The 13000-nt window shown below is 63.5% G+C and overlaps 1 protein-coding gene across 1 annotated transcript; it reads right to left on the bottom strand.

Annotated features, from left to right (window-relative positions):
* Window positions 1-1030: 1030 nt before the first annotated feature.
* Window positions 1031-8660, bottom strand: CRABP2 (cellular retinoic acid binding protein 2). Its single transcript, XM_071456938.1, has 4 exons — window positions 8465-8660; window positions 5151-5335; window positions 2971-3093; window positions 1031-1553 (listed from the first exon to the last, which is right to left on the bottom strand). Exons 1-4 carry the CDS (start codon window positions 8532-8534, stop codon window positions 1503-1505), a joined length of 429 nt encoding a protein of 142 aa, XP_071313039.1. The 5' UTR covers window positions 8535-8660; the 3' UTR covers window positions 1031-1502.
* Between the last annotated feature and the right edge of the window lie 4340 nt (window positions 8661-13000).

Below are 13000 nucleotides of genomic sequence, written 5' to 3' on the forward strand. Positions count from 1 at the left end.
ATGTGGAATCCAGGGTGTGGAATCTGGAGTGTGGGATTTGGGGTGCAGAATCCAAGGTGTGGGATTCAGACTGCAGGATTAGGGGTGCAGGATGCAGGCTGTGGGATCCAGACTGGGTGGGATTAGGGGTGCAGAATCCAAGGTGTGGGATTCAGACTGAGTGGGATTTGGGATGCAGGGTGTGGGATCTGGAGTATAGGATTTGGGGTGCAGGATGCAGGCTGTGGGATTCAGACTGGGTGGGATTTGGGGTGCAGGATGCAGGCTGTGGGATCCAGACTGGGTGGGATTTGGGGTGCAGGATGCAGGCTATGTGATTCAGACTGGGTGGGATTTGGGGTGCAGGATGCAGGCTGTGGGATCCAGACTGGGTGGGATTTGGGGTGCAGGATGCAGGCTATGTGATTCAGACTGGGTGGGATTTGGGGTGCAGAATGCAGGCTGTGGGATCCAGACTGGGTGGGATTTGGGGTGCAGGATGCAGGCTGTGGGATCCAGACTGGGTGGGATTTGGGGTGCAGGATGCAGGCTGTGGGATCTGGAGTATAGGATTTGGGGTGCAGGATGCAGGCTGTGGGACTCAGACTGTGTGGGATTTGGGGTGCAGGATGCAGGCTGTGGGATCCAGACTGTGTGGGATTTGGGGTGCAGAATCTGAGGTGTGGGATTCAGACTGAGTGGGATTTGGGATGCAGGGTGTGGGATCTGGAGTATAGGATTTGGGGTGCAGGATGCAGGCTGTGGGATTCAGACTGGGTGGGATTTGGGGTGCAGGATGCAGGCTGTGGGACTCAGACTGGGTGGGATTAGGGGTGCAGAATCTGAGGTGTGGGACTCAGACTGGGTGGGATTTGGGGTGCAGGATGCGGGATCCAGACTGGGTGGGATTTGGGGTGCAGGCTGTGGGATCTGGGGTGCAGATCTAGGGTGCAGAATCTGTGATGTGGATCCAGAGCCCCAGGCTGTGGGATCTGTGTGTGCCAGTGGGGCCAGGATGAGAGTCAGGGATACCCCGGGGGGGGTCACAGGACATTTATTGAAAAAGGGGGGAGGCAACAGAGGGAAGCTGGACCCTGGGGGGGGGGGGGGGGGGGGGGGGCTAGGACCTGGCACTGCCTCAGCCTGGGGGGGTTTGGTGTCCCCACCTGTGCCATATTCACAAATAAATACCGGGGAGAGGTCGCGGGGCAGGGCTGGGGGCTGCGGGAACCAAGAGCAGCCCCGAAGCCAAACCAGCTCAAAGCAGCCCAAAAGGGCAGGGAGGGGCCGCGTTCCCCCCCGCCGCAGCCGGCACCGAGCCAGGAGCGGGGCCAGGACAGGACGGGAGATTCTGCTGCCCTCGGAGAGCCCCGCCCTGCATGGGGAGGGAAATCCCCCCCAAAAAAAGGGGGTTCGGGGATGCAACACCCGCCCCGTGACAGGGGGAGGAGTGCAGGGGACTGAGGGGACACGGGGAGGGGAGGGGGGACATGGGGAGGGGTCGGCTGAGCGGGGAGGGGGGGTCACTCCCGAATGTACACCCGGGTGCACACAACGTCATCGGCGGTCATGGTCTGCAGGGAGAGGCGGGGTCGGTCACAGGTGCGGCTGTGCCCCCTCATGTCCCCATCCGCCCCCTCCTGTCCCATCCTGTCCCCATCTGCCCCCTCCCGTCCCCATCTGCCCCCTCCTGTCCCATCTCCCCACTCCTGTCCCCATCCCAGCACGTTCCAGTCCCATTCCCCCTCTCCTGTGTCCCCATTCCCCCTCTCCTGTCCCCATTCTCCCTCTCCTGTCCCATTTCCCCCCTCCTGTCCCATCTGCCCCTTCCTGTCCCCATTCGCGCCCCCCCATCCCCATCCACCCCCTCTTGTCCCCATCCCAGCCCCTCCTGCCCCCTCCTGTCCCATCTCCGCACTCCTGTCCCCATCCCAGCACGCTCCTGTCCCATTCCCCCTCTCCTGTGTCCCCATTCCCCCTCTCCCATCCCATTCCCCCTCTCCTGTCCCATTTCCCCCCTCCTGTCCCATTCTCCCTCTCCTGTCCCATCTGCCCCTTCCTGTCCCCATTTGCCCCCCCCATCCCCATCCACCCCCTCCTGTCCCCATCCCAGCCCCTCCTGCCCCACTCCCAGTGCGCTCCTGTCCCATTCCTCCCCTCCCATCCCCATTCCCCCTCTCCTGTCCCCATTCTCCCCCTCCTGTCCCCATCCCAGCTCTGAGGGAGTTCCCAGCGGGCAGCGCTGCCCCCAAGCCCCTGCTGGCCCCGGTTGGTCCCAGTTGGTCCTGATTGGTCCCAGTTGGCCCCTGCTGGCCCCGGTTGGCCCCAGTTTGCCCCGGTTGGTCCCAGTTGGCCCCAGTTTGCCCCTTGCTGGCCCCGGTTGGTCCCAGTTGGCCCCAGTTTGCCCCTGCTGGCCCCGGTTGGTCCCAGTTGGCCCCTGCTGGCCCCGGTTGGTCCCAGTTAGCCCCGGTTGGTCCCATTTGGCCCCAGTTGGCCCCGGTTGGTCCCAGTTAGCCCCGGTTGGTCCCATTTGGCCCCTGCTGGCCCCGGTTGGCCCCAGTTTGCCCCGGTTGGCCCCAGTTTGCCCCGGTTGGTCCCAGTTGGCCCCAGTTTGCCCCTTGCTGGCCCCAGTTGGTCCCGGTTGGTCCCAGTTGGCCCCGATTGGCCCCAGTTGGTCCCGGTTGGTCCCAGTTGGTCCCAGTTGGCCCCTGCTGGCCCCGGTTGGTCCCAGTTGGCCCCAGTTTGCCCCTGCTGGCCCCGGTTGGTCCCAGTTGGCCCCTGCTGGCCCCGGTTGGCCCCAGTTGGCCCCGGATGGTCCCAGTTGGCCCCAGTTAGCCCCTGCTGGCCCCGGTTGGCCCCAGTTTGCCCCGGTTGGTCCCAGTTGGCCCCAGTTTGCCCCTGCTGGCCCCGGTTGGTCCCAGTTGGCCCCTGCTGGCCCCGGTTGGTCCCAGTTGGCCCCTGCTGGCCCCGGTTCCCCGTTGTTCCCCTCACCAGGATGAGCTCCCCGTCGTTGCTCATCTCCCGGGACCAGCCCGTCCTGGGCCCGTCTCCCTTGAGCAGGCGCTGCTCGCAAACCATCTTGTTCTTGTTCTCCCCCTCCCACCGGGCCAGGCTCTGCGGGCACAGGGGGCAGCGCTGGGGGGGGGCTGCTGGGGGCACCCCCGGGCACCTCCTGCCCTCCCTGGGGCAGCTGCCACCAGCCCCGGGGGCAGAAGGGACCCTTTGTTCCTGTGCCAGGGGGTGCGGGGGCACCAGGGGGGCACAAACGGGGGCTGGGGGCACGAGGAGGGGTTGGGGGTACAGGGAAGGGGTTGGGGGCACAGGGAGATGTTGAGGGGCACAATGAGGGGATGTGGACACAGGGAAAGGATGGGGGCACAATGAGGGGTTGGGGGCACAGGGAAGGGGTTGGGGGGCACAATGAGGGGTTGGGGGCACAGGGAAGGGGTTGGGGGGCACAATGAGGGGATGGGGACATAGGGAAGGGGTTGGGGGGCACAATGAGGGGTTGGGGGCACAGGGAAAGGATGGGGGCACAATGGGGGGCACAGGGAAGGGGTTGAGTAGCACAACAAGGGGTTGGGGGCACAGGGAAGGGGTTGGGGGGTACAATGAGGGGTTGGGGGCACAGGGAAGGGGTTGGGGGCACAATGAAGGTGTGATGGCATAGGGAGGGGGTTGATGGCACAAGGAAGGGGTTGAGGGGCTCGGGGAGAGGTTGAGGGGCACAATGAGAGGTTGAGGGGCACAGGGAAGGGTTGGGGGGCACAACAAGGGGATGATGGCACAGGGAACAGATGGATGGTGCAGGAAAGGGGCTGGGGGCACTGGGAAGGGATTGGGGGGTACAATGAGGGGTTGGGGGCACAGGGACGGGATTGGGGGACCCGGGGAAGGGATGGGGGTGCAGGAGGGGATGAGGAGCTCAGGAAAGGCCTGGGGGGCACAAGGAGAGGTTGGGGTGCAGGAGGAGGGGAAGCAGCTGCGGGGAGAGGTGGCTGTGTGCACAGACAGACAGACAGACACCACAGACACACACAGACAGACAGACACACAGGTGAGAGCTCCTGGCCTCGTGCCAAACGTGTGTGCAAGATCACTGTGTGCACAGACACATCCCTGCACACACCCACCAGAGCTGGGTGTGCACACCTGTGATGTCACACGATCATACACACACACAGGCACACCCACACCCACATGCACAGTCACACACAGTCACACACAGTCACACACAGTCACACTGACACGCACACATGCACAGAAACACCCTCACGCACACAGACACACACACACAGGCACACACAGACACAGTTACACCCACACAAAACTCACACTCACACACTCATACCCACGCACTATCACAGTCACACACTCTCTCTCACACACACAAACACACTCACACTCACAGTCTCACACTCACAGTCACACAGTTACACATTCACACAGTCACACACACACAGTGACACACTCACACACGAAGTCACACCCGCACACTTACACTCACAGTCTCGGACACTCACACTGACACATACAGTGTCACACTCACTCACACCCTTACTCACACACACCCACACTCACACCCTTACTCACAGTCACACTTTCACATTCTCACACTCACACACTCTCACATTCACACTCACTCACATTCATACACTCACACACACTCACTCTCACTCACACACACATTCACACACTCATACACACTCTCACCCACTCACACCCTTACTCACACTCACAGTCTCACACACTCACAGTCTCACACTCTCACACCCTTACTCACCCACTCACACCCACTCTCACACTCACACACCCATACTCACTCTCACACTCACTCAGTCTCACTCTCACACACTCTCACACCCACATCCACTCTCACACTCTCTCACACTCAGTCACTCTCACTCTCACTCTCACATTCATACTCACTCTCATGCTCTCTCACACTCACATTCACACTCACTCTCACTCTCTCACACCCACTCTCATACACTCATTCTCACACATTCACACTCACATTCACACTCACTCTCACTCTCACATTCACACTCACTCTCACTCTCTCACACCCACTCTCATACTCTCACACTCACTCTCACACACTCACACTCACTCTCACTCTCACACCCCCTCTCCCCCTGTCCCCTCTCGTGCCCCCGTGCTGGTCCCACCTTGCAGGGCCGCCCATCCACCGTCTGCTCCTCGAACTCCTCTCCGACCCTGAACTGGATCTCCGTGGTGCGCACGGGGGTGGAGGTGCGGATGTAGAAGCTCTCCCCGTCCCCGTCCTGCCGGATCTCCACCGCCGGCTTGGCCGCCGCCGCCACCGCGATCTTCCTCAGCATCACGTTCACGCCTGGAGGGGGCACGGTGCCACCGAGTGTGCCCGGTGACCCAGGGGGCACGGTGCCACCAAGCGCGCCCATGCCCGGTGATCGGGGGGCGAAACAGTGCCACCGAGCGTGCCCGGTGACCCAGGGGGTGCCACCGAGTGTGCCCGGTGACCCAGGGGGTGGCACCGAGCGTGCCCGGTGACCCAGGGGACACGGTGCCATTGAGTGTGCCTGGTGACCCAGGGGACATGGTGCCATTGAGTGTGCCCGGTGACCCAGGGGACATGGTGCCATTGAGTGTGCCCGGTGACCGAGGGGTCGCAGTGGTGCTCGGTGACTGAGGGGACACGGTGCCATCGAGCGTGCCAGGTGACCAGGGATGGGGGGGTGAGGTGGTGCCCAGTGACCAGGGGCAGACACGGTGGCACCAAGGGTGCCCGGTGACCGGGGGGTCGCAGTGGTGCCCAGTGACCCAGGGGAGGGGGGCACGGTGCCATCGAGCGTGCCTGGTGACCCACGGGGTGGCATTGAGTGTGCCCGGTGACCCGGGGGGGAAATGGTGGCACCAAGCGTGCCCGGTGACCGGGGGGTCACAGTGGTGCCCAGTGACCCGGGGGGGGCACGGTGGCATTGAGTGTGCCCGGTGACCAGGGGGGAAACGGTGGCACCGAGTGTGCCCGGTGACCCAGGGGGTGGCATCAAGTGTGCCCAGTGACCAGGGGGGAAACAGTGGCACCAGGTGGGCCCGGTGACCCGGGTGAGGGCACGGTGATGCCCAGTGACCTGGGTGAGGGCACGGTGATGCCCGGTGACCCAGGGGGGACACAGTGGTGCCCGGTGACCCGGGTGAGGACACGGTGGTGCCCAGTGACCCAGGGGGGACACAGTGGTGCCCGGTGACCCGAGGGGAGCACAGTGATGGCCAGTGACCCAAGAGGACACGGTGGTGCCCGGTGACCCGAATGGGGACATGGTGGTGCCCGGTGACCTGAATGGGGACATGGTGGTGCCCAGTGACCCGGGTGGGGCACAGTGGTGCCCAGTGACCTGAATGGGGACACGGTGGTGCCCGGTGACCCGGATGAGGACATGGTGGTGCCCGGTGACCGGGGCTCGGCCCCGCACTCGGCGGTGCCACACCCAGGGCCCAGCGAGGGCCGCAGGTGGCTCCAGGCAGCCCAAGGAGGGGGGGCTGGGGGAGGACGGGCGAGCCCCCCCGGGCCACATCTGGCCACATCTGGCTCTCGTTACCTGCGGAGGGGGCGGCGGCGGCGCCGGATGCGCCCCGGGGAAGGGCCGGGCCGGGCCGGGGGTGACAGCGGGGACAAGGGCCCCGCTGCCAGCGCTGTGCTCCGTGACCTGTGTGACCCCCCCGGGGGTCCCGCGTCCCCCCCTCGGCAGCTGCGGCTTTGTCCCCGCTCCAGAGGCGGCTCATCCATCACGGCCCGCGGCCCGCGGCTGTCACGGGGGGGCTCTTTGGGGACATTGTTCCCGTGTCACCCTCGCGGTAGGGACGGGACTGACCCCCCCACCCCATCCCCCGAGAGGGCACAAAGGGGGAGCCCCCCTAGAGCAAGGGTGGGAACACGGAGGGGCTGCGGGAGCTGGGACCCCCCCCCCCCAGCATGGGAAGGGACAAATCCCTCAGGGGACCCCTCCAAGCCCCCCAGCAACACCCCCAGGCCTGGTTCACACTTGGGGGGTGCCCCAGACCCCGGACACGGCCCCCCACATGATGCTGGTGGGGGTGGGGAGCACAAACAGCCCCCAAAGGGAGCGAAACCAAGGCTGGGGTGGGCGGGTGGGGTCAGTCGGGGGGGCTGGAGCTGAGGAAACCCCCGACCCCCGCAGGGGGAACTGTAACCCCCAAATCTGCCTGTAACCCCCAAATCTGCCTGTAACCCCCCCAAATCTGCCTGTAACCCCCAAATCTGTGTGCACCCCTCCAAATCTGTCTGTAACCCCCAAATCTGCCTGAACCCCCCCCAAATCTGCCTGTAACCCCCCAAATCTATCTGTACCCCCCCCAATCTGTCTGTACCCCCCCAGATCTGCCTGTAACCCTCAAATCTGCCTCTGCCCCCCAAATCTGCCTCTACCCCCCCCCAAATCTGCCTCAACCCCCCCAAATCTGCCTCTACGCCCCCAAATCTGTCTGTGCCCCCCCAATCTGCCTCTACCCCCCCCAAATCTGCCTGCACCCCCCCCAAATCTGCCTCTACCGCCCCAAATCTGTCTGTACCCCCTTCAAATCTGTCTGTACCCCCCCAAATCTGCCTTTACCCCCCCAAATCTGCCTCTACCCCCCCCAAATCTGCTCGCACCCCGCAGGGAGCAGTCGGGGGGGGAGCCCCCACCCACTCGCGCCGTGGGAAAGGAGGAAGGCTCGGGGAGGGGAGGGGAGGGGGGGGTCAGATTTATTTTCCTGCTGAGGTTTCCCCGAGCCGGTTCCATCAGCGGGGCCAGGGCGGGGAGAAGGGGAGAGCCGGGGGACCGGGAGTGAAACCCAAGAAAGTGATAATTATCCTGAAATATTCGTTACGTATCCCCTAACCTGGAAAATATTCTGCTCGGGCTGGCGAGGAGCGGGTCAGGAGGAGGGGAGCAGTGCGGGAGTTGGATTTGATCCTGCCCAAAGCCCCGGGGACCCCCCCAGGCCCGAGCCCCCACCGTGAGTCCGGGCCCTCCCCACCCCCGCTCAGCGCGGCCCCGGCTCTGCCATGGGGGGCAAAGGGGCCCGAGATGAGGCTGGGGAGAGTGGGACCCCAAAACCCCCACAAAATCCCCCGCAAAACGGGTCCTGCCAGGGCTGGTTTGGGGGACAGCGGCTGTCCCAAAACCGGGGAGGGACAGGTGAGGGGTGGCGGAGGGACCGGGGTGGTGCTTGGGGGAGCACCAGGGTGGGGAAACTGAGGCAGGAAAGGGGGGGGGATCCCTCGGGAGCGGCACACGCTGCCCGGCCCCGTCGTGCCTGCGGCTCCTCAGCGGGCACCGAGCGCCAGAGCCTGGCGAAAAGGGGGAGCAGAGGGATCCCCGCGGCACACGGCGGCTCCGGGCACCGCGGGCTGCAAGAGGATTTGGGGGCAGATGTGGGGAACCCCCCTCTGGCCCCCCAAGCTCGAGGGAGCCCCGGAGAACGGGGATCCACTCACCCAGCGCCTTCAGCAGCTCCTCGAAGTTCTCCGAGCTCTTCATCTTCCAGTTCCCGGAGAAGTTGGGCATCGCGGCTGCCGGCCCGGGGGGCTCAGGGAGGGCACCGGGGGGGGGGAATCAGCGCTTCGAGGGCTCCGCCGCTCCCTCGGCACCGGCACCGGCCCCGCCGCTGGCTCCCTGCGTCCGTCTGTCCGTCCGTCCCGTCCCGCCCGCGCCGCCGCCGCCGTTTTTATCGCCGGGCTGGTCCCACCCCCCGGCCCCGGCCCCGGCCCGGGGGCTCCGCGCTCACCTGCGGAGCGAGAGCCCAGGCCGAGCCCCCCGCCCCCGTTTGCCGTGGGGAGCTCTGCCCGTGCCCCCCAAAATCCCCCCGAGATCCGTGCCCTGCTCGGCTCCCCCGGCTGCGGCATCTCCCTGGGTCCCCCTGATCGCCAGCATCCCCCCGAAACTGCCCGCGCCCCACACGTGCTGCACCCCAAATCTGCCTGTACCCCCCCAGATCGGTCTGTAACCCCTAAATCTGCCTCTACCCCCCCAAATCTGCCTCTACCTCCCCCAAATCTGCCTCTACCTCCCCCAAATCTGCCTCTACCCCCCAAATCTGCCTGTACCTCCCCCAAATCTGCCTGTAACCCCTAAATCTGCCTCTACCTCCCCCAAATCTGCCTCTGCCCCCCCCAAATCTGCCTGTAACCCCCCCAAATCTGCCTGTAACCCCCCCAAATCTGCCTGTAACCCCTAAATCTGCCTCTACCTCCCCCAAATCTGCCTCTGCCCCCCCCAAATCTGTCTGTACCTCCCCCAAAATGGTCTGTAACCCCTAAATCTGCCTCTACCCCCCAAATCTGTCTGTACCTCCCCCAAATCGGTCTGTAACCCCTAAATCTGCCTCTACCCCCCCAAATCTGCCGGTAATCTCTAAATCTGTCTATATCCCCCCGCAAATCTGCCTGTCCCCCCCAAATCTGTCTGTATCCCCCCCAAATCTGCCTCTACCCCCCAAAATCTGTCTGCACCTCCCCCAAATCCACCTCTACCCCCCCCAAATATGTCTGTAATCCCCCCAAATCTGCCTGTACCTCTAAATCTGCCTCTACCCTCCCAAAATCTGCCTCTCCCCCCCCCCAAATCTGCCTCTACCCCCCCAAATCTGCCCATACCCCCCCCAAATCTGTCTGTAACCCCCTCTAATCTGCCTGTACCCTCCCAAATCTGCCTCTACCCCCCCCAAATCTTCCTCTACCCCCCCAAATCTGCCCGTACCCCCTAAATCTCGCTGCCCCCCCCCCCCCCCCCGAGTGTGCACAGGGCACGCGTGTTTGCCCAGGTGTGAGATGCTGGCACGGGCACGGGTGGGTGCCTGTGCTTCACTTGTGCACACGTGGATTTGATCCTCGACTTTCCCAGCCTCACCATCACACACAAACTCGCACAAAAACTCGCACAAAAATTCACGCACGAACTCACTACAAACTCCCACCCGTGTCTGCGCACACCAGGGGCAGGTGGAACCCCCTCTGCCAGCCGGGTAAGGAGCTCCGAGGGATTTCCCGAGCTTTCCCAGCCCTGGGAACCGCCGCGGGAAGGGCAGGTTGTGCCGCGGGGCCGGTTCTGGGCAAGAAAAGCAAGAAATGGCGTTTCTGGTTCAGCAGGAGCTCCGGAATGGAAGGAGAGAGGAATCTTCTCTGATTTGGGGTGAAAAGGCCTCGCAGAGCTCCCCGTGGCCCCCCTGCTCCTGGTGACATCCCCCCAGTGCCCCCAGAAGCTCCGGTTTGGGCCAAGTCCCGGCTTGCCGCATCCCTAATCCCCTGAAGAACAGGATTTCTCAGCGGGCTCTGACACAACCTCACCTACAGCAGCGCCGGGGCCGCGCCACGGGGCACGGGGACAGCCACAGGGACAGGCAGAGCTCGGGGAGGGGGTGCTGGGGAGGGCTCACCCCGAAACCTGCATCCCAGAGATGCAGGAGATGCCTCCCCCCATGCGGAGTCGCTTGGGTTTGCTTGAAATTTGGGGGAAATGAGGGGGAAAAATCATCTTTATTCCATAGGGGAGGGGGGAAAATCATCTCCATAAGGGGGAAAAATCATCTCCATTTCAGGAGGGGGGAAAACAATCATCTCCATTCCAAGGGGGAAAAATTCATTCCAGGAGGGGGGAAATCATCTCCATTCCAGGAGGGGGGAAAACAATCATCTCCATTCCAAGGGGGGAAATCATCTCCATTCCTGGGGGGGGAAAATCATCTCCATTCCAGGGGGGAAAAATCTCCATTCCAGGAGGGGGAAAATCATCTCCATTTCAGGAGGGGGAAAAATCATCTCCATTCCTGGAGAGGGGGAAAAAATCATCTCCATTCCAGGAGGGGGAAAAATCATCTCCATTCCTGGAGAGGGGGAAAAAATCATCTCCATTCCAGGAGAGGGAAAAAATCATTCCAGGAGGGGGGAAATCATCTCCATTCCAGGAGGGGGGAAAAATCTCCATTCCAGGAGGGGGGGGAAAAATCATCTCCATTCCTGGAGGGGAAAAATCATTTCCATTCCAGGAGGGGGAAAATCATCTCCATTTCAGGAGGGGGAAAAATCATTTCCATTCCAGGAGGGGGAAAAAATCATCTCCATTCCTGGAGGGGGAAAAAATCATTCCAGGAGGGGGGAAATCATCTCCATTCCAGGAGGGGGAAAAATCATTTCCTTTCCAGGAGGGGGAAAAAATCATTCCAGGAGGGGGGAAATCATCTCCATTCCAGGAGGGGGAAAAAAATCTCCATTCCAGGAGGGGAAAAAATCATTTCCATTCCTGGAGAGGGGAAAAAATCATCTCCCTTCTATGGGGGGAAAAAATCATCTCCAGGAGGGGGAAAAAATCATCTCCATTCCAGGAGGGGGGAAAATCATCTCCATTCCAGGAGGGGGGAAAATCATCTCCATTCCAGGGGGGAAGAAATCATCTCCATTCTAGGGGGGGAAAAAATCATCTCCATTCCAGGGTAAGTGGGTGGGGGGTTTGGGGTGGGATCTGCCTGCAAACCCCCCCGTGCTGGGTACCATGACCCAGCGGGGTGGGAGCGCCAGCCCCGCAGCCCCACATCTGGAAGGGATTCTGCCGGGAAGGGCGGATGGAGCCTTTGCACCGCACCCTCCTCTCCCTCCCTCCCATCCTGGTGAAGGCCTGGCCCCAAATAACCCCCCCGGGGCCGCCGGTCACCCCTGGGAAGGGCACGGATGAGCCGTGAGCCGGTGCCAGGGCAGCAGCCCCAGCTGGCTCAGCCTCCGGAAACATCCGGCACCATCCACCCCCCCTTTCCCGGCAGAAATCCTCACAAACCGCAGAAATCCCGAGCGCAAAGCCTGGGGGGCTCCCCCAGCCCGGCCAGGGCTCCATCGCTGCCCCGGGACCCCCCCAAAATGCTCCCAGAGCCCTCCCGGGAGGATGGAGGGGGTGCTTGGGGGTGTTTCCCCCTCCTCAGTGCCGGGATCCACCCCGGGAGGGGCTCTCGGGTACCCTCACCCCATAGAGGAGCTGGAGCTCTTTGGGGTCACCCCAGCTTGGGAGAGAACATTTGGGGGGCTCCTCTGTGCGTGTGTGGGGTGAAGCCTGAGCAAGGGCAGGTCACCGCCGTGCCCGCCCCATGTCCCCACAAATGCTCCGCAGCTGGCGGGACGCGGCCCCCACCTCCCCCCGCCTCTGGCCACGGCCACGGCCGCTGCGGAAATGAAACACAGCTGGAAACACAGCTGGACGGCGCGGCCGAGCCCGGCCCGGCCCCGCGGCCGCTGCGACCCCCGGCTGTGCGGCGGGAGGGAGCACGCGTGCCCCAGGAGCGCTGCTGGGCCGGGACCGTGCTCAGCTCCAGGACCCTGCCCTGGGCCGGGACCCTTCATTCCAGGACCCTCATTCGGCTCCAGGACCCTGCCCTGGGCCGGGACCCTTCATTCCAGGACCCTCATTCGGCTCCAGGACCCTGCCCTGGGCCGGGACCCTTCATTCCAGGACCCTCACTCAGCTCCAGGACCCTGCCCTGGTTCCAGACCCTTCATTCCAGGACCCCCACTCAGCTCCAGGACCCTCACTCAGCTCCAGGACCCTGCCCTGGGCTGGGACCCCTCCTCAGCTCCAGGACCCTTATTCAGCTCCAGGACTCTGCCCTGGATCTGTACCCTTACTCAGCTCTAGGACTTCCCTGGCCCCAGACCCTTACACAGCTCCAGGACCCTGCCCTGGTTCTGGGACCCCTCCTCAGCTCCAGGACCCTGCCCTGGTTCTGGACCCTTACTCAGCTCTAGGACTCTGCCCTGGCTCCAGACCCTGACCCAGCCCAGTCTGGGACCCTTCCTCATCCCCAGGACCCTTCCTCATCCCCAGGACCCTTCCTCATTCCCGGGTCCCTTCCTCAGCCCCGCCAAGCCCCCCCCGCCGTTCCAGCCCCATCCGGAGGGACCCCAGGGTGAGATCGAAGCCATCCCCCGGCCCCTGCCCCGCATCCCGCACCCTCCGGGGGCTGGGGCCCGGCCGGCTGCTTCTCATTTCCAGGG

This window comes from Agelaius tricolor, unplaced genomic scaffold (assembly GCF_023055355.1).
Source record: "Agelaius tricolor isolate 1412-34295 unplaced genomic scaffold, bAgeTri1.0.p SCAF_66, whole genome shotgun sequence".
NCBI classification, from domain to species: Eukaryota; Metazoa; Chordata; class Aves; order Passeriformes; family Icteridae; genus Agelaius; species Agelaius tricolor.